Source organism: Myxocyprinus asiaticus, chromosome 14 (genome assembly GCF_019703515.2).
Source record: "Myxocyprinus asiaticus isolate MX2 ecotype Aquarium Trade chromosome 14, UBuf_Myxa_2, whole genome shotgun sequence".
In the NCBI taxonomy this organism is placed as follows: domain Eukaryota; kingdom Metazoa; phylum Chordata; class Actinopteri; order Cypriniformes; family Catostomidae; genus Myxocyprinus; species Myxocyprinus asiaticus.
The window spans coordinates 46,659,658-46,680,422 of record NC_059357.1 but is presented as its reverse complement, the minus strand read 5'-3'; the positions used below and the strand labels follow the sequence as shown (position 1 = coordinate 46,680,422).

The 20,765-nt window shown below is 43.6% G+C and overlaps 1 protein-coding gene across 2 annotated transcripts in view; it reads left to right on the top strand.

Moving 5' to 3' along the window:
* cacng5b (calcium channel, voltage-dependent, gamma subunit 5b) overlaps nt 1–20,765 on the top strand; it is a 54,520-nt gene that overhangs the window by 373 nt on the left and 33,382 nt on the right. The window contains exons 2-3 of one of the 2 annotated variants that reach the window (XM_051717474.1): nt 2,196–2,240; nt 9,489–9,728. In XM_051717474.1, coding sequence (XP_051573434.1) covers nt 9,533–9,728 — 196 coding nt within the window. In that variant the 5' untranslated portion in view covers nt 2,196–2,240; nt 9,489–9,532. Of the gene's footprint in view, nt 1–2,176; nt 2,241–9,488; nt 9,729–20,765 lie in introns of both variants that reach the window. The other variant, XM_051717473.1, reaches the window with a different exon arrangement.

Sequence of the window (20,765 nt, the reverse complement as noted above, 5' to 3'; positions counted from 1 at the left end):
GACTGCAAAACGTTTAATCAAGTGATGATGATTAAATAATGATAACAGTAAAGTAAATAGCAATAGCTGGAAGTAAACAGTTGTGCTATTTATATGGATTGAAAATATTGTTAAAGACAGCCATACTCTAAGGACACAATTGTCATTGTTTGCAACAAGCATTTAAAAGAAAAGTTTTACACAAACGTTGACCCACGTTTTATTCAGAATGTTTATTTTCGATGTTTCAGTTACAGTGCCAAATATATATACAGTATATATATATATATATATATATATATATATATATATATATATATATATATAGTTGAAGTCAGAAGTTTACATACCCTTAGGTTGAAGTGATTAATACTCATTTTTTAACCACAGCACAGATTTCATATTAGCAAACTTTAGTTTTGGCAAGTCCTTTAGGACATCTACTTTGTTCATGACATGAGTCATTTTTCCATCAATTATTTACAGACAGATTGTTTCACATTTAATTGACTATATCACAATTCCAGTGGGTCAGAAATTTACATACACTAAGTTAACTGTGCCTTTAAGCAGCTTGGGAAATTCCAGGAAATGATGTCAAGCCTTTAGACAATTTGCCAATTAGCTTCTGATAGGAGGTGTACTGAACTGGAGGTGTACCTTTGGATGTATTTTAAGGCCTACCTTCAAACTCAGTGCCTTTTTGCGTGACATCATGGGAAAATCAAAAGAAATCAGCCAAGACCTCAGAAAAAAAATTGTTGACCTCCACAATTCTGGTTCATAATTGGGAGCAATTTCAAAATGCCTGAAGGTACCACGTTCATCTGTACAAACAATAGTACACAAGTATGAACATCATGGGACCACGCAGCCATCATACTGCTCAGAAAGGAGACGCATTCGGTCTCCTAGAGATGAACATAGTTTGGTGCGAAAAGTGCAAATCAATCCCAGAGCAACAGCAAAGGACCTTGTGAAGATGCTGGAGGAAACAGGTAGACAAGTATCTATATCCACAGTAAAACGAGTCCTATATCGACATAACCTGAAAGGCTGCTCAGCAAGGAAGAAGCCACTGCTCCAAAACCACCATAAAAAGCCAGACTACAGTTTTCAAGTGCACATGGGGACAAAAATCTTACTTTTTGGAGAAATGTCCTCTGATGTAATGAAACACCATAAAAAAAATTGGTTGGTGAAAAACACCATCCCAACCATGAAGCATGGAGGTGGCAGCATCATGTTGTGGGGGTGCTTTGCTGCAGGAGGGACTGGTGCACTTCACAAAAGAGATGGCATCATGAGGAAGGAAAATTATGTGGATATATTGAAGCAACATCTCAAGACATCAGCCAGGAAGTTAAAGCTCGGTCACAAATGGGTTTTGTAAATGGACAATGACCCCAAGCATACCTCCAAAGATGTGACAAAATGGCTTAAGGACAACAAAGTCAATGTATTGGAGTGGCCATCACAAAGCTCTGACCTCAATCCAATAGAAAATTTGTGGGCAGAACTGAAAAAGTATGTGCGAGCTTGGAGGCCTACAAACCTGACTCAGCTACACCAGTTCTGTCTGAAGGAATGGGCCAAAATTCCAGCAACTTATTGTGAGAAGCTTGTGGAAGGCTTCCCAAAATGTTTGACCCAATTTAAACAATTTAAAGGCAATGCTACCAAATACTAACAAAATGTATGTAAACTTCTGACCCACTGGGAATGTGATGAAAGAAATAAAAGCTGAAATAAATCATTCTCTCTACTATTATTCTTACGTTTCACATTCTTAAAATAAAGTAGTGATCCTAACTGACCTGAGACAGGGAATGTTTTCTATGAATAAATGTCAGGAATTGTGAAAAACTGTGTTTGAATGTATTTGGCTAAGGTGTATGTCATCTTCTGACTTCAACTGTATATATATATTTCATTTGAAGTCAGATGATGTATTTAATCATTATCATTATTGACTTTGACTGCTATATGAAAGTTTATCATGAAATGCAGATTTGCATATATTTATATAATTGAAATGTTTTTTGTGTGGCTAAACTGGTTTCAAATCCATATGGTCTCTGTAAATGTCTCACTTTTGACAGTATATGTAGTCAATTGTTCTTGTGTGTTTGTCGATTTGATGTGTTTGTAAGAGATGCAAGGTGCTACTGCTCATGACTTCGTTCCTTTTAATCAGGTCTGTCATCACGTTTCAGGATAAAGCGCAGGAGCGATGGACGTGCTGACGTTCTGAGTGACAGGTAAATTGCATTTCCCCTGACAGTGACTGTGCAAGCTTCAGTCTGATGGATACTGGCAGGTTTGATGGAAATGTTACATTAATAACAGTTTTTCCCCATCAAATGTTGAGTCTTGTGATCTGAGACTTATCATTGCTGCCCATCTAATCGAAACTTGAGAATCTCTCAGTTTAACTATATGATCAATATCTCTTACTGACTCAAGTGGCTATGTATTCTTTTAACATTTACCCATCCTTCAAACCTATATGCTGTGCAACACAAAAGAAGATGTTTAGCAAAATGTTCACGCTGCTCTTTTCCATACAATGAAAGTGAATGGGGACTGTGGCAGTCAAACTCCAAAAAATGACAACAAACCAAATGGGGATCATAAAAGAAGTTTGTGCGACTTGTGCATTATATTACACCACTGACACCAAACACCATGTGGTTCTTGCATGTCACATGACCGATCACAACAAACTAGGTGTAACAGGGGTTCAAATGAGCAAGGAGGCGGGAACCAGCTGAACAGTCAAAGTAATATTTAATTTAAACAAAAAGACACAAGCATAAACACACACACGGCAGCTGCGTGTGGCTCTCTCTCCCGAACTGCCGCATCCGGCTCGTCTTTATCCCTCTCCTCGGCTGATCACCCTCCTCCTCGTCACACTCCTCCCTCCTTTGCCTCAGGCCGGGCGAACCCTCGGCATGATGTACATCCACGCCTGCCGGCAGGCTTTCCCCACCTTTCGAGACTTGGGAGGGAGACAAAGGGAGGGAAAAGAGGAGAGGGAATGGGCAAGGCGGAGTGACAGTGAGAGAGAGAGAAAAAAATTGCTCACTGGATCCCAGACACGCCGTCGCCAGGTCCTCGACCAGTCCTCCACCTTCTGGCGGATGACAGCCGCTCCTCCCCGGGCGGACCGGAGCAAGTCCTCCGACCTCTGGCGGATGGAACGCCCCTCTGTGTTCTGGCGGTCGGCAGCGAGCCCCTCGTCCCTTCGCAGACAGCGGCCGTTCCTCCGCGTCCAGGCGGCCGGCAGTGACTCCTCCGTCCCCCAGCGGACAGCCGCGGCTGCTCCTTTGGGTGGACAGCAGTGGCGAGGTCTCCACGACAGCGCATCCCTCCTCCTTCCCGGGTTTCGGCACCAATGTAACACGGGTTAAAATGGGCAAGGAGGAGGCGGGATGCACACTAGCACAAATAAGATTCAAGAGTTATGACAGTAAGGATGATTTCCAGAGAATAATGGGCCTCATTCATGAAACACGAGCAGGACGAATTTTTGTGTCAATGTAAATTCTTGGATTCATTAAAGTTTTAGTATTTTCAAAACGTTAGTTGGTACGAACAAAATTTACACTTGCTTCCGGTCGTGGAAATTGTGCGAAAGACATCCAAAGGTGTTGTGTTCTTTTAGGCAAACTGCCATGATTACATTTTTGATAGAAGTTAAATTAAATAAGTAATGAAAAAAAAACTAATAATGAGTGAAATTAACCATAAAAATAACATAAATTAGTAAAAAAAAAAGAAAAATCTTTGTTCTCTTTTTAAACCACAGCCCATACTTATTTAGAAACGTTCCTTTACTGTTTGAATTTATTTTTTCAAAGCGTAATTTTTTCCCAACTCTTCTTGTCGTTTTTCCAGCAGAAGTGCTTGAATTTTCTCATCAACAAAAAATAATGACCTCTAATATAACACTTTGGACAGTTTGTTTTTTAATTTGATATGAGCTCTATAATTTAGGTTTCATAATTTAGTATAGGCTTCGGTAAATCGCATTCGGTCGATAACGAATGGTCAATGCTGTTCCATAATCCATAAATAAACACATCGCGGGTAGAAGCGTACAGGCATAGATGTTAACAGCATTTACTAGCGAGTCTGGTGACTTCCTTCTATGGTGTTTTCATGGGCATGGATTATGATCATTGTGTGAACGTGCACACTTTACGAATGTTTGGAATTCACGAAAATACACACGTTTTACTAACTAATCTGGGGAGTTTGTGAATCGGGCGGAAAGTTTTCGGGAAGGTCCATTTTATATGCAAACTACTCCAAATTTACTCATATATTTAGGAAGATTTCATGAATGAGGCCCAATGGTGTGTGTCTTCAGAACACTCGGATTATAACACACTTGGTCATTTTGAAGCTTGACAGCCTCTGTACCTCTTCACTGTCATTGCAACACACTCATAACAATATGTCCATAAATATAGTGACTCCTTGCCTGTGCCACCAAAACGTATTTTACAGTAAATGTCACTCTGTTGCCGTATTCAAATCATCTTAAAATAAAATGATTTGAGAATTCTGTCATCATTTACTCATTACTTTATTTATTTACTTCTTTATTTGCTCATTGATTTGTTAGCCGTGTGGGACACAAACACCATTTTCAGAATGTCTGAGCTGCGTCTTGAAAGAAGAAAGAAAAGCACCATAAAATGATCCATGCTGTTTGTGCGCTGTATTCTGGATCTTCCGATGTCGTATTATTATTGCTTTGTGTGTGGAAGAGATCCAAATTCAAGCCTTTATGCAGCGATCAGTGTTTCCATCTGCCATAACAATCAGATCTCAACCCAAACTCATTTAAACATTCAAATATTTCAGGAGCTATCGTATGGTTTCAGAAGACTTTAAATGCAGCATGAGTCATGTAGCATACTAGATTTAAGCAAGAAGGCACGAGTACATGCACCTCTCAGTACATCACCGTAAACATCCCTCATTCAGGAGTTACAAATGTTTGTGTTGTTTTCTGCTCTAATTTGGTCACAATATTACAGAACGTCTGTGATGATCCCGTCTGTATGAATGTAAAAGCTGCTTTTAACCCATGAAGAATACACAGAAAGCAGCTGAGGCATATTAGTGTTTTACATTGTAGTCTGGTGGTGTGAATAAAGCCTGTGCTTCGTAATCTTATGATGTGTTGTTTATTGACTAATAGTAGTATATACACATTTAATATATACTTTATATTCACATTATAGTGCTTTTTCATTTATTACAATGTGTTACAATTATCACATACATTTATACAGTCTGGCTGTTATGAATAACATCGTCCTATGTGCATTTCCAGTTTAATTGTATCTGAATCGATGATGTTATAAATATAATTGACATGTGTACAGATACTGTAACTGACATGTCTGAATAAATGAGCAAAGACCCACAAGTGTTTTTATCCGTGCTCTCCCCCTTCATCGCTGCTTGTCTTGTAATGAAAGAGCAGTATCACCTTTTCAAGATTTAGAAACAGAAACCAAAATATCGCCAACATTTGTCATATCCCACAGCGCAGCACACTGAATGTATATGGCAGCTCGGTCATACAGGGATGTCACATGAAACAGATCAATAAAGCTGTCAACACATAATAAAAATATTAAGGACACAAATGTTCTTTAAAATGTTATATTTTGTAAGTAAAATCATTAAATGCCATCCTTCCACCAGAAAATACAGTGTAGTCCCTGGCAATAAACAGTTAACAGAACATTTCTAGGCAACAAGAATAACTGTCAGCTATGGCCACGTCCACACTAATAAGGTTTCATTTGAAAACGCATCTTTTTCTCTATGTTTTGGCCTTTCTATGTTTTTGACAGCGAAAATTTAGCTTTTCGGAAATGCTCTCCCATGTGGATACATTTGAAAATGCCATCTTTGTTTTGTATTGGTGGACATGGAAAATGTGTGGTCATGTGACACAGTCATGTGTTCCATTCAACCAGAGATTATTTAGCAGAGCAATTCCATTAAAATGAATGGGAGAAACTGAAATGCTCAACCAAGGAGCTCTGAGTGCCCAACCGTCAACGGATATAGAAAAGGAAGTCCTGCTTTACAGTTTAAAGGGCTAATCATCTTTTTGATACAGACATCACCTGTCAATCAACTCTAGAACGTGCATGCGCATTAGCTATACAAGCTGGGAAAATTGCGTTTTATGGCGTAAAATGAGGTTAAGAAAGACAATTTATGATTCCAGTATTGTCAGATTGTAATGCTGATGTTCTTTGATCCAGTGTTATTATAGTTTTGGATTTTTTATTTAGTTTTTATTTCCATTTTATATTCAATTTGTCAATAGCTTTCACAGTTTGTCTGTTAGTTTTAGTTTAGTTTTTGTTTTCTCAATGTTTTGTAGTTTCAGTTTAGTTAGTTTTTATTTAAGTTTTAGTTTTAGTATTTTTTATGGCTGCCAAAGCTGAGCATTTACTGGTCTAACATCATTACGTTTCTCTGGGTAGTCTTGTGTTACCTCTATCTAGTCTCTATTCATGTTTAATGGGGATTGTAAATGTTGCAAATTTTATAATATAGGTTGAATACGGGCAAAGTGACAAAAGGCGTTTAAGCTTGATCCACATTGCATCCATATGAATTCCATTAAATGATTATAAATCATTACTAAACTAATCTTTGGGGAGTAAACATTTAAAGGAATAGTTCACCCAAAAATGAAAATTCTCTCATCATTTACTCACCCTCATGCCATCCCAGATGTGTACTACTTTCTTTCTTCTGCAGAACACAAATGAAGATTTTTAGAAGAATATCTCAGCTCAGTAGGTCTTCACAATGCAAGTCAAAAGGAGGCAAGTCTTTGAAGCTCCAAAAAGCACATAAAGGTGGCATTAAAGTAATCCATATGACTCCAGTGGTTTAATCCATGTTTTTAGAAGATATATGATAGGTGTGGGTGAGTCAATATTTAAGTCCTCTTGAAATCAGCAGTCTCCTTGGCAATCATGATTTCAGGCTTGATTATATATACTGTATTAGTAAGTGTAATCAAGCTTGAAATCATGATCAGTTCTGTAGACTGCAGTGAAAAAGGAGTTACATTTTGGTCTGTTCTCACCCAAAACAGATTAGATCACTTTAGAAGACATGGATTAAACCACTTATTGATTACTTTTATGCGGCCTTAATGTGCTTTTTGGAGCTTAAAAGTTTTGGACCCTGTTGACTCGCATTGTATGGACCTACAGAGCTGAAATATTCTTCTAAAAATCTTTGTGTGTTCAGCTGAAGAAAGAAAGTCATACACATCTGGGATGGCATGAGGGTGAATAAGTGTTGAGAGAATTATCATGTTTGGGTGAACTATCCCTTTATCTTTTTGAGGTTTTAAATTGATGATTTTACTTTGGAATGTGTGGCAGAACTCATTTCATGACCACTGGTGGGAAAAGCAATCGTAAAGAACATGACAGAAATTTGAGGTAAATCTAGTTAAGCTTATAAACAAGTAAAAGTTAACTTAATTTTATGATGTGAAAGTGTAGAAGAAAATATAAAAATTTATTTCAAATATATATATTTTCTAGAGAACATTTTCCTCTGTCCCACTTTACCAGTAGGCCCTGATGCTTAAACACATCTGGGATTTGGTCAAAAGAGGGTCTTCAAATGGGGGTCTTCCTCATTTTTGCTTTTGACTAAAGTAGAAGACATCCTAAGCTTTTTCCAAAGGTATAATGTTATGTGGCGTTTGGATCATAATACAAAGTGTCAAGAAAAGAAAAATTTCCAAAAGTGTCCCACTTTGCCCATATTCACCCTAGTATCTCAAAAACTAAAACGAATTCAAGATCATTTTTATTTTAGTTAGTTTTGGAGTTATGAAGATGTATTTTGGTTTAGTTTCAGTTTTTTCCAATAATTTCAGTTTTTATTTTTATTTTAGTTAACAAAATGATTTTAGTTAGTTTTCTTTTTCGTTAACTATAAAACACTGCTTTGATCGTAATCTTGACCAACCGTTTTGGAGATTTTGGTCTTTCCCCATTCAATTAGATAGGAGCTGCACTGCCATGACTGGAAACAGCCTCCAGAGAGTGTTTCAATGATGGCCGACAGTGGACTGACTTGCTAGAAAGACTTTGATTCAACCCAAAACAATCAAGATGACGGCCCATGTTGTAGCAACGTTGTTCTGCCTGCTATCCATTGTGATAAATGATTTGTACAACCTTTAAAGGAGACGGGAACTTTACTTGGAATTGCTATCCAGTGATGGAACAAGAGGACAATTGTGTTCATTTTTCGCATGCGCAGTAAAGGGATTTAAGCATTTTCATACGTTCCAGTGTGGACGAGAAACTTTTGGAAAACACTTGAAAACTCGAGTTTTCAAGCATTACAAAAACGCTGTTTGAAATGTATCCAGATTAAAGTGGACGTGATGCAAATGGACGTTCCATGAAGAGGTCAGAGCTGTGCTTTATGATGAATAAAGCACAGGCATTGACCAATCAGCATCCATTTTGTTTTGAATAAATTATTGTGACGGTACTTGTTTCTGCTTGTTACGTCTTTTATATTGTTGGTTGGTTATATTGTCATTATTTTATTGGTTATGTTTATGTGTAGGGTTGGGGTTAGGTGTTCAAAAATATCTATTATAGTGTAAGGTAAACAAACTTATTGTGACTACATTTACATACTTGCCTGTTACATGTTTTATATTGTTTAAAAGTGGTTAGATTTAGGGGCAGGGTTGTGTTTGAGGATCTAAAATATTGATATTAAAGTATAATGTAACTAAACTTATATTTTATAAGTACAATGAAATATTGTGGTTCAAGAGTAAATGAAGAGAGAATGTTTATATTCGACATTTGGTTAATCTTCCTTTACATGATATTTACCCAAGATTCACTAAAGAATATTTAAATACAGAATGTTTTTTATTACTAGAATGTTGATAGTGTTGACAAAGCTGTTGGAACTTACACACAGAGAAGTAACAATTCTGTTAATCAGACAAGCAGACAATGTTCTTAAAATGGCCAAATATTAAATCGTTTTTTTTTTTCTAGCTATAACCCAGCATATGTACATGTGTTAGAGTTGAAATCATTGTGATTCATCTATTAGAGAGTGTTAAACATAGAGCAAATGTTCACCAGCTGCAGCTGTGCAAAGATGCTCAGAAACGCAATCATTAGTGCCCTGTGTATGAGTGTGTGTTTCATTGGCCAGAGAATCGATTGAACAGTTCTCTTGTGTGAATTTTACTTAACACCCTCCTTCTTGTCAATTTCACATTGTGAGCTGTATTGTCAGTATTTCAACTGCATCTGTGTGTTTCTGTGACATTCGTTTCCATGAGGATGTTGATTTTTCACAGCAGTTCATGATTCATTATCAGTCACAGCTGCAGTTCTTGTTTCATGCTCAGTGAATTCACAGTAATACAGTATGTGTCACATCCGTTCCTGCAGGTTTGTTGTGTAGCGCAGGCGCCCCCTGTTGAAGGCTGAGTGGCATGAGCGCGTGCGGGAGGAAGGCTCTGACCCTGCTCAGCAGTGTGTTTGCAGTATGCAGTCTGGGGCTGCTGGGGATTGCCGTCAGCACTGACTACTGGCTGTACCTGGAGGAGGGCATCATACTGCCGCTGAACCAGACCACTGACATACGCATGTCAATACACTCCGGTCTCTGGAGGGTCTGCTTCCTCGCAGGTAGTGTGTGTGGGAAAGAGACAGTGTGTGTACAGTATATAACATGCCCCCCAAAAAGTATTTGGAAACTTAATCCACACTATGTCATTGCATTAGACAGCAAAATATCAAAAGCAAGTGTCATCTGCATTTTTTATCAACTGGTGTTTTGGTGATTTTTTTAGTGGATGTATGAAGTCAGTTCCTATCAAGTTCACACAGGTGTGCTAGAAGAGTAACCACTGGTGTTCTGGAGTTCAGCACATTCACTATAGACCATTTGAACAAAAACAGAAATGATCTTCCTTGTCACCAAAATAATGTCATTAACAGTGTTGGGGAATTCTACCTAATTGCTTTTCTCCTAAAACAGAGTAACATATTATGCTACATTGTTACTTTTTATTAAGGCTGTTGGGTTAACATGTTAATTCAGTGTGATTAATTACAATTGTGCTCAAAAGTTTGCATACCCTGTCAGAAATTGTGAAATTTTGGCATTGATTTTGAAAATATGACTGATCATGCAAAAAAACTGTCTTTTATTTAAGGATAGTGATCATATGAAGCCATTTATTATCACATTGGCTCCTGTATGGCTCATAATGATAATAGAAATCATCCAAATGGCCCTGATCAAAAGTTTACATACCCTTGAATGTTTGGCCTTGTTACAGACACACAAGGTGACACACACAGGTTTAAATGGCAATTAAAGGTTAACTTCCCACACCTGTGGCTTATTAAATTGCAATTAGTGTGTGTGTGTATAAATAGTCAATGAGTTTGTTAGCTCTCACGTGGATGCACTGAGCAGGCTAGATACTGAGCCATGGGGAGCAGAAAAGAACTGTCAAAAGACCTGTGTAACAAGGTAATGGAACTTTATAAAGATGGAAAAGGATATAAAAAGATATCCAAAGCCTTGAAAATGCCAGTCAGTACTGTTCAATCACTTATTAAGAAGTGGAAAATTCGGGGATACCAAGCCTCTCGAGCGCAGCTCGTCCAGTCAGAAGCCTCGGCTGGGCTCCTCCCTTCGGGGTCGATCGCCCAGTCACAGGCTGACGCGGAGGTGACGACATGCTTTTCCGGACAGCCGCGAGCGTCAGTTAGAGTGGATTTCACCGCTCTTCCCTGAACCCTCGCGGCTCTGTGATTGGTTCCTGGGCTCGCGGTGCCGCTCAAAGCCACGCCCCGCCCCGTTCCTTTCTTCCCGGAAGTGCATGAAGAGCTGACAAGATCGCGGGAGGCACCTTTTACTGCCCAGTCCCGATCTTTTCAGCTTCCCCGCTCTCACTACCCTCGATGGTGGGGCAGCCAAGGGTTATTCGGCAATCCCCCGGTGGATAAAGGCGCTCGCGGTGCACCTATGCCCGCAGAGCGCCGCCACCTGGCGTGGGTGCCCAAAGCCCCCGTCCAAGGCCTGTAGGTTTACGTCGTCTCTGACGGTCAAAGCCTACGGCGCTGCTGGACAAGCCGCCTCCGCCCTGCACTCCATGGCTCTCCTGCAAGTCCGCCAAGGCGCTAAAGGAACTGCACGAGGGTAGTTCCGCCCCGGGATTGATGCAGGAACTGCGCTCGGCGACCGACCTCGCTCTCCGAGCGACGGAGGTCATGGCGCGGTCTCCCGGGCGGACGATGGCCACACTAGTGGTCCAGGAGCGCCACCTTTGGCTCAACCTGGTCGAGATGGGTGAGGCCGACAGGACACGATTCCTTGCTGCCCCCATTTTCCAGGCGGGCCTATTCGGCGACACTGTCGAGGACTTTGCCCAGCAGTTCTCGATGGTAGAGCAGTAGATGGATGCTAGCCGGCTTGTCCTGCCCCGGCGTGGCTCAAGATCCCCCCATCTACTCATCGCTGAGGGCGTCCCCCTGCGGTGACTGCACCGGCTCCGCCGCAGCCCGCCCCTCCGGCCCGGCCCCGGCGTGGAGCCCACCGCAGGAAGCCGACGCCACCTGTCTCACAGCCGGCACCAAAGAACCCACGGAGGTCTTCGAAGCGCCCCTGAGACGGGCGACCCAGGGACAACGAAACCCGCTGCTCTGGAGCTGGTAAGCAGATCTTCTTTTGTTACCTTTTGCATTTAATTGCGCTGCATGCCCAAGTGGCTGCAGTACTCAAGAGCTCCGCAAGAGTGGTTTCCTTGTTCCCTGGGTCACATATTCGGTGTGTACGGCTGGCATCACGACCACCGTCCACCACTCCATTTGGCAGGTTGGCGCTCCAGCGGCGGTCTCCCGCCCTGAGCGCCCAGCTGTGGCACAAATCCGCCCCCGATGTGACAGTCTCCACGGGTCATGAGGACAGGCCTCTTCCTCCCCGTCCCAGGCTGTTCCGGGGGTGGTCACAAGGAGCCAGGTAAGTGCTTCGATGTCCTCGGACTCAGCACGGCCACGATGTGGTGTGGCACCTCAAGCTCCGCCCCGCCGCGAGGCCCCACCCGCCGGTACATCCGATGACGTTGTCCCTTTGGTCCCCCTTGCGCGGAACTCGGGTGCATGGCTTGCGCTTTCCAGTCCGTCGCGAGGGCTGGTCCGGACCGTCCGACTCGGCTGCACGATTCACTTCGCTGGGCATCCGCCCAGGTCCAGCGGTGTCCACTTCACCATGGTGAAAGATGGAAACGCTGCTACCTTGCGCGGAGATCGCTACCCTCCTACGGAAGGACGCGATAGAACCTGTCCCTCCAGCCGAGATGAAGAGGGGGTTTTACAGCCCCTACTTCATTGTACCGAAAAAAGGCGGTGGGTTGCGGCCAATCTTGGACCTGCGAGTACTGAACCGGGCCTTACACAGACTCCCGTTCAAGATGCTGACGCAAAGACGCATTCTAGCGAGCGTCCGGCATCAAGATTGGTTCGCGGCGGTAGACCCGAAGGATGCGTACTTCACGTCTCGATCCTTCCTCGACACAGACCCTTCCTGCGGTTTGCGTTCGAGGGTCAGGCGTATCGGTACAAGTCCTCCCTTTCGGCCTGTCCCTGTCTCCTTGCGTCTTTACGAAGATCGCAGAGGCTGCCCTTGCCCCGTTAAGGGAGGTGGGCATTCGCATTCTCAACTATCTCGACGACTGGCTAATCCTAGCTCACTCTCGAGACGGGTTATGCGCACACAGGGACCTGGTACTCTCACACCTCAGCCGACTAGGGCTTCGGGTCAGCTGGGAAAAGAGCAAGCTCCTCCCGGTTCAGAGCATCTCTTTTCTCGGTTTGGAGTTGGACTCAGTCTCCTTGACGGCGCACCTTACGAACGAGCGCGCCCAGTCAGTGCTGGCCTGTTTGAAGGCGTTCAAACAGAAAACAGCGGTCCCACTGAAACATTTTCAGAGGCTCCTGGGGCATATGGCGTCCTCGGCGGTGGCCACCCCGCTCGGGTTGATGCATATGAGGCCGCTTCAGCACTGGCTCCAGACTCGAGTCCCGAGACGGGCATGGCGCCACGGGACACACCGCGTGGCCATTACGTCGGTCTGTCACCGTCTTTTCAGCCCTTGGACCAACCTCTCGTTTCCACGAGCAGGTGTTCCGCTAGAACTGGTCTCCAGGCGCGTCGTGGTCACGACAGACGCCTCCAAAATGGGCTGGGGCGCTGTTGGCAACGGGCACGCAGCTGCCGGCCTCTAGACGGGTCTGCGGCTGCGTTGGCACATCAACTGCCTCGAGTTACTGGCAATTCTGCTCGCCCTGCGGAGGTTCCGGCCATTGATCCAGGGCAAGCACGTGCTAGTTCGGACAGACAGCACGGCAGCGGTAGCATATGTCAACCGCCAAGGCGGTCTGCGCTCCCGCTGTATGTCATAACTCGCCCGCCGTCTCCTCCAACGGAGTTAGCAGCACCAAGTCGCTGCAAGCCACTCACATCCCGGGCAACCTCAACACTTCGGCGGACGCGCCGTAACAACAGGTTACCCTCAAGGGAGAGTGGAGACTCCACTTTCAGGTGGTCCAGCTGATTTGGAGTCGATTCAGTCAGGCACAGGTGCACCTGTTCGCCTCCCAAGAATCCTCCCACTGCCCGCTCTGGTACGCCCTCACCGAGGCCTTCCTCGGCATAGACGCGCTGGCACACAGCTGGTCCCCTGGCATTCGCAAATATGCGTTTTCCCCAGTGAGCCTGCTCGCACAGACCCTGTGCTAGGTCAGGGAGGACGAGGAGAAGGTCGTCCTGGTAAGCACCCTACTGGCCCGCCCAGACGTGGTGCTCGGACCTCACGCTCCTCGTGACAGCTCCCCCCGGGCAAATTCCCCTAAGAAAGGCCCTTCTTTCTCAGGGAAGGGGCACCATCCGGCACCCGCGCCCAGACCTCTGGAATCTCCATGTCTGGCCCCTGGACGGGACGCGGAAGACCTAAGCTGTCTCCCACCTGCGGTGGTAGACACATTCACTCAGGCTAGGGCTCCCTCTACGAGGCGCCTGTATGCCTTTAAGTGGTGTCTGTTCACTAAGTGGTGTTCTTCCCATCAGGAAGACCCCCAGAGGTGCGCAGTCAGATCATTGCTTTCCTTCCTGCAAGAGAGGTTGGAAGGGAGGCTGTCCCCTTCCACCTCGAAGGTGTACGTTGCTGCCATAGCAGCACACCATGACGCAGTCGACGGTGAGTCCTTAGGGAAGCATGATCTGATCATCAGGTTCCTAAGAGGCGCCAGGAGGCTGAATCCCTCCAGGCCACGCCTTGTTCCCTCATCGGACCTCTGTAGTTTTTCAGGGTCTACAGAGAGCCCCCTTTGAGTTTTGCAGTCAGCCGGGCTTAAGGCACTCTCCTTGAAGACTGCCCTCCTGACTGCGCTCACTTCCATCAAGAGGGTAGGTGACCTGCAAGCGTTCTCTGTCAGCGAAACGTGCCTGGAGTTCGGTCCGGGCTATTCTCACGTGATCCTGAGACCCCCGACCGGGCTATGTGCCCAAGGTTCCCACCACTCCTTTTAGAGACCAGGTGGTGAACCTGCAAGCGCTGCCCCAGGAGGAGGCAGACCCAGCCCTGGCGTTGCTGTGTCCGGTGCGCGCTTTGCGCATCTATTTGGATCGCACGCAGAGCTTTAGACTCTCTGAGCAGCTCTTTGTCTGCTTCGGTGCACAGCGGAAAGGAAGCGCTGTCTCCAAGCAGAGGATCGCCCACTGGCTCACTGACGCCATAACTATGGCATGTCTCGCCCAAAACATGCCGCCCCCGGTAGGGCTACGTCTTCCTTGGGCAGAGCCCCTCAGTCTCCATGTTGTAGTAACTCCTCCCCCATTGGGTAGGATCTACCTTGAAGGCTCTCCACATGGTTGGAAAGACCATGTGATGTATTCTTCCACTTAAATATCCCCCCCTCTCTTGGGGCGAGGTGTGGTCTCCGCGGTGTCCTCCCCTTGGGAGGGACACCCCCCGACTAGATCTGGCGGCCCAGTCGGATAATCCCCCTTCTTTTTTAGGGAGTGGAAAAAGAGAAGGGGAAAGAGGCCATGACTGGGTTTAGCCTGTCTCTATCTCTGGGTAGTCGACTTGTCCTCAAAAAGGGCCGTTCGACACTCATAACTGTGTTGGGGGAGGTTACGTGTCGACCTGGTGTGCTGGCTATGAGGCACACAGCAAGTCTGCCCACCACACACCGCCAGTTCACGTAACACAGTTCAGCCTTGTGGCGTTTTGTATAGGGACCCCTAGTGTCACTACATCGACACCAACGTCTCGTTCCCTCCATCAGGGAACGGAGGTTACACCAGTAACCATGACGTTTTAATTTATTAAGTGTAAATAAATGCGTTATTTATTGAGAGATTTTTGAATGGGAATTTTAAGACAGCAGAATGTTACAGCTACGCTCTGTCACTTGAGTCGAGTCCACCACTGCAGCAACAGCAAGTGCACCAAATAAACACTTCCTTCACTCCACACCATGAAAAAGAGTAAAACTACTCATGCAGAGCCTGTATTTTACACCAAGACAAGCAGATATTTCAAGATTAAAATTGCAGCGTGGTAAGTTTTGGCGATTATGATAACGTGGGCTTGTCTGTGTCATTATCATTTTCAGGGTGATTCTGTAATTATGGGCTCTTATGACCTCAGTTTATAAGTATACATTTTTATAGCAGTGTTGTAATATATCAGTTCCTAACTCCATGTAAACATCTGCATTAGTGTAAATATCTTATGTTTTGCAAGATCACGTGCTTGACTTCTGGAGCGCGAGCTGACAGTATGTCTGCACCTGCACAGCATTTCTCTGTTTGACAGATGCGGCACGTTTTTCTCATGGACAATAGAGCTCTGAATTTAAATGAGCCCAACATGCTTCCAAATACAGAGATAAGTCGCAGTTTACCTTTAGTGTACAGAACTAATGATCTAAATTCTTTTGACACTGAAAATACTGTAACCACTGATCTGAGAATCAATACAGGACTTTAAAAAGTGACAGGACTTTTGAAATAGTGACAGTAGGTATTAATAAAGCATGATCTTGTTTAGTTTTATTCAGCATTACATATAATTGGGCCTGTGGGACATTGTTCACGTTTTTCACTGTAATAATTACTAGAAACTGGTTTCCAAACTTCTCTTCTAATTGACAGATTCGTCCAAATCTGAGAAGCGTCCTTAAAGTGATTGTTCAACCATAAAATAATGTTCTGTCATAATTTCCCTGCCCTCATGTTGTTCCAAACCTGTGTGACTTTATGTATTTTGTGGAACCCAAAAAAGATATTAGGCAGAATGTTAGAGACGGACAGTCTCAGTCACCATTCCCTTTTAAAATATGGAGGAAAAAACATGCAGTGACAGCAAATGGTGACTACAAGGTTAACATTCTGTCTGACATCTCTTTAATTGTGTTGCATTAAAGAAATTAATATGCTTTGAAACAACATGAGTGTATGATGACAATTTTCATTAATATTAATAATAATAATTATTATTATTCTTATTATTATTAGTAGTAGTAGTAGTATAATTATTATTCTGTTACACATGTTAAATATGTATTATGTAATGGAATATTGGGGTGTAATCATCCATTATATTTTATGTGTAAGTAACTAGTTACTCGCTACTTGAGTATTATTTTAATAGGGTACTTTCTTACTCTTACGCGAGTAGTTTTTTTTTTACATTACTACTTTTTAAGTAATTGTACTTTTACTTGAGTAAAGATTTTGGGTACTCTACCCACCTCTGGTGTTTTTCTCTTGTTTTCCATTTAAAAACATCTATAAATCCTTAAAACAAGAAACATGTATCTGAGAAGCAACATATAAAATATGTACATTTGCTTTCAGAGAATATATCTTGAATATAAGTATACACTCTTAGAAGAAAATGTTACATATAGAACCCAAAAGGGTTCTATCGCTCGCTTCATATTTGGAACCCCAAAACTGTTCTCTGAGCCTGGTGAAAAGGTTCTATATAGAATCTTTTAGGGATTCCCTGCATGGACTCGTAACATTTGGTTTTTGTTTAGTTTTTACATTTAGTTTTTGTTTTATTACCAGAAGAATGTTTAATGGATGTGAATTAAATAGTTCATATAGATACTGTATCACTAAGAAAGTGAAATAATCATATAAAACACATTTAAGCATTATTCAGTAAAACATTTTTAATAGTTTGTTTACAACAACATGCAATAAATAACACAATTCATAATGCAATAGTTATAACAATTGACTTAATAAATCCACAGGTTTTTAATAATAAGCTAAAAGTTATATATCATCTAACATTAACCATAAGTTCAATTTATAACCATAAGTAAGATTAATAAATAAGTACAAAACTAAGTGAAAAATAAATAAATAAAAACAAATGACCTATGAAAATCTGTTAAACAATTTTAGCACTGGGGCAGATATGGAATAATTTGTTGCCAGTGGGAGGTCTTCTTACAGCATGGTTATAATGAAACACACTGAGTGAGTTCTTTTGGATACAACAAATTAAACTTCACTTCACTTCAGCCATCTACATGTCATCAGTTTGATGTCGACTCTCTGCACTGAGAGGTCTGGACACCCTATGAAAGATTATGTTGAGGATGGATGTGCTGATCTCTGTAAGTAAGAGAAATGTCCTGGTTAGTTTCGTAACCTCTGTTCGCATGATGGAGGGAATGAGATGTTGTGTCGATGTAGTGACACTAGGGGTCACACTTGGGAGCCCCAAACACCTCTGCTTTTTTAAAAAAAAGGCCAATGAGAATTGACGAGTGGAATTTGCATGCCACTCCCCCGGACATGCAGGTATAAAAGGAGATGGTATGCAACCACTCATTCAGGTTTTATACTGAGGAGCCGAGACCAGGTCCCGGCCATTTCAGCAGGTAGTTCAGCATTGTGGCAAGAGGGACACAATGTCACGTTCCCTCCATCAGGGAACGGAGGTTACGAAAGTAACCAGGACATTCCCTATCTGTCACTCACTTGACGTTGTGTCGATGTAGTGACACTAGGGGTCCCTATACAAAACGCCACAACTAGCTGAACTGTGTTATGTGAACTGGCGGTGTGTGACAGGCAGACTGCTGTGTGCCTTGTAGCCAGCGCACCAGGCCATCACGTAACCTCCCCCAATGCTCTTATGAGCGTCGAACGGTCCATCAGGAATAAGTCGAGTGCCCAACTATAGGGAAAGGCTAGCCCATCCGTGGCCTCTTTTCCCTCTCTTTTCTCCCCAAAAAGAGTGGAATACCCGTCAGAGATGACGTAAACCTACAGGCCCTGGATGGGAGTTTCGGGCGCCCGCGCCAGGTGGCGGCGCTCTGCGGACACAAGTGCACCGCGAGCACCTTATCCACCTGGGGGATCACCGAATACCCCCTGCCCGCTCCGCCATCTATGGTAGCAAGAGCGGGGGAACTGAAAGACCGGGACCGGGCAGTAAAAGGTGCCTCCCACGATCTTGTAAGCTCCTCATGCACTTCCGAGAAGAAAGGAACGGGGTTGGGGTGTGGCCGTGGGCGGCGCCCCGAGCCCAGGAACCAATCGTTGAGCTGCGAGGGTTCAGGGGAGAGTGGAGGGTTCCACTCTAGCCCGACGCTCGCAGCCGCCCGGGAAAGCATGTCCATCATTTCCACGTCGGCCTGGGACTGGGCAACCATTCCCGAAGGAGGAAGCCCAGTCGAAGCTTCTGCATCCGACTGGACGAGCCCGCTCTCCGATGCTGCGCTCGATAACTCGTCTTCTTCCCGGGCTCCAAATGAGAGGTCGAACTCGCCCTGAGACAAGCTGGCGATCTCGTCCGAGCGCCCGACCGGGGCAAGCGAGTGTGCTGGGGAATGGATGGTCCGTGGGAGGATACCCGGCGGAGGTGGTCCCATTGAGGTCCCCAAATCGCCCCCAGTACTAACCGGCATGGCCTCATACCCGTAGGTCGAAAGACCGAGGCGGGGAGCCGCTGGGGTTGCTTACTTTCTTACGAATGAAATAGATGTGCTGTCAGTATGCAGAGTAATTAAAAACAGAAAGAAATTGCTATCTCTCTAAATTACATTTTAAAACTTACTTGAAGAAGAGGAGTAGTGTTGTGTTTTATCTGTGTAAAGATGGTCAAAAAAGTAATGCTGCATTCCAGAGCCACTGCAAACAGAAATTAATAATTTTTTAGTATCATAAAAAAACTTGATGCAATGCAAAATAATGAGAAATAATGGGAAAAGATATACCTTTTATATCTCAGTGATGTCATACAATGGCAATTTATGGTGACCCCCTTTTCATGCTTCTAAAGGACAAAAGAGTATAATTCAGAAGTCTATTAAATTATGATATGTGACTTATGTTTGGTTTTGAAGGAATACAATAAGGTTTGGTGAGAAACAAACCAAAATCTAAACTATTATCAATTTAAACTCTTGGCGACGGTTGATCTCCTGTGCACATTCATGAGTCTGCACACAAGCTTTAGAGCTCCTTGAAGGAGAGCAGCATTTACGCTTCTGCTCGCGAGGTGGGGCGTTCATGCGAAAACTCGTATTGTTAACAATATTAACAGGCAGAACACAACACAACTGCACACAAACCTTGAGTTTGTAGTCAAAAATAGATGCATTTCTATGCCCAGCCTTAATTGTTTGAATCGGAGTCTTCAATCAAACAGTGTCATGAAGGAGGCTGAAGGTAGCTACACACACACCCAGATGCTACAGTCAGACAGAGAGTATGGGAGACCACAGTTCTTTGGAGGTTTCGCTTACCAAAAGTGAAGTGGAAGAACCAGAGAGAAAGGCGGAGGAAGTGGAAATGTCTGTCACTTCTATTCTGAACAGGTGTGTGTGTGTGTGAGTGTGTGTGTGAGTGTGTGTGCATCAGACCTCCGCGAAAACAGTCGGTAGGTGTAACATTCTCGGCCAAAATCAAGTAGTTTTAACCATCAAGTGAGATACTGGCTTCAATATAATGTTATCAGAATGATTTTAGACCGGTGCCAGTTCATAGCGGGTAGGGTTACACGGCACAACAGCAAATATAGAAACCAAGTGATCGACAGAATGTCCCATCGCAGCTGCTTAGGACAAAAACTCTGATTAACATAGAAAAGATCACTTTTATTGCATGTCATTTGGTGCCTGAGTAGGACACAGTGTGACTGTACCTTCAGCCCCATATCTTTGTTTGATTGAGTCCTCAAACAATTAAGGCTGGATATAGAAATGCATCTATTATCCACTACAAACTCTTCAGACATGTTGTGTAAGTTCTGCTCTCTAATTTGTGTGCAGCTATGTTGTGTTTTCTGTTGTTAATATCGCTGGTGGTCCTGTTGAAGCAAAACAAAAGGAGTTTTCGCATGAACGCCCCACCTCGCGAGTGGCAGCATAACTGTTGCTCTCCTTCAAGGAGCTCTAAAGCTTGTGTGCCGTGTGTGAACACGCACAGGAGATCAACCGTCGGTCAAGAGTTTAGCTTAATAATAGGTTAGATTTCAGTTTGTTCTCACCAAATCTTATCGTATTCCTTCAAAACAAAACATGAGTCGCATACCATAATTTATTAGTTACTTTACTTTTACATTACTTTTGCATTCTTTTGAAGCTTGAAGAAGTGGTCACCATAAACTGCCATTGTGT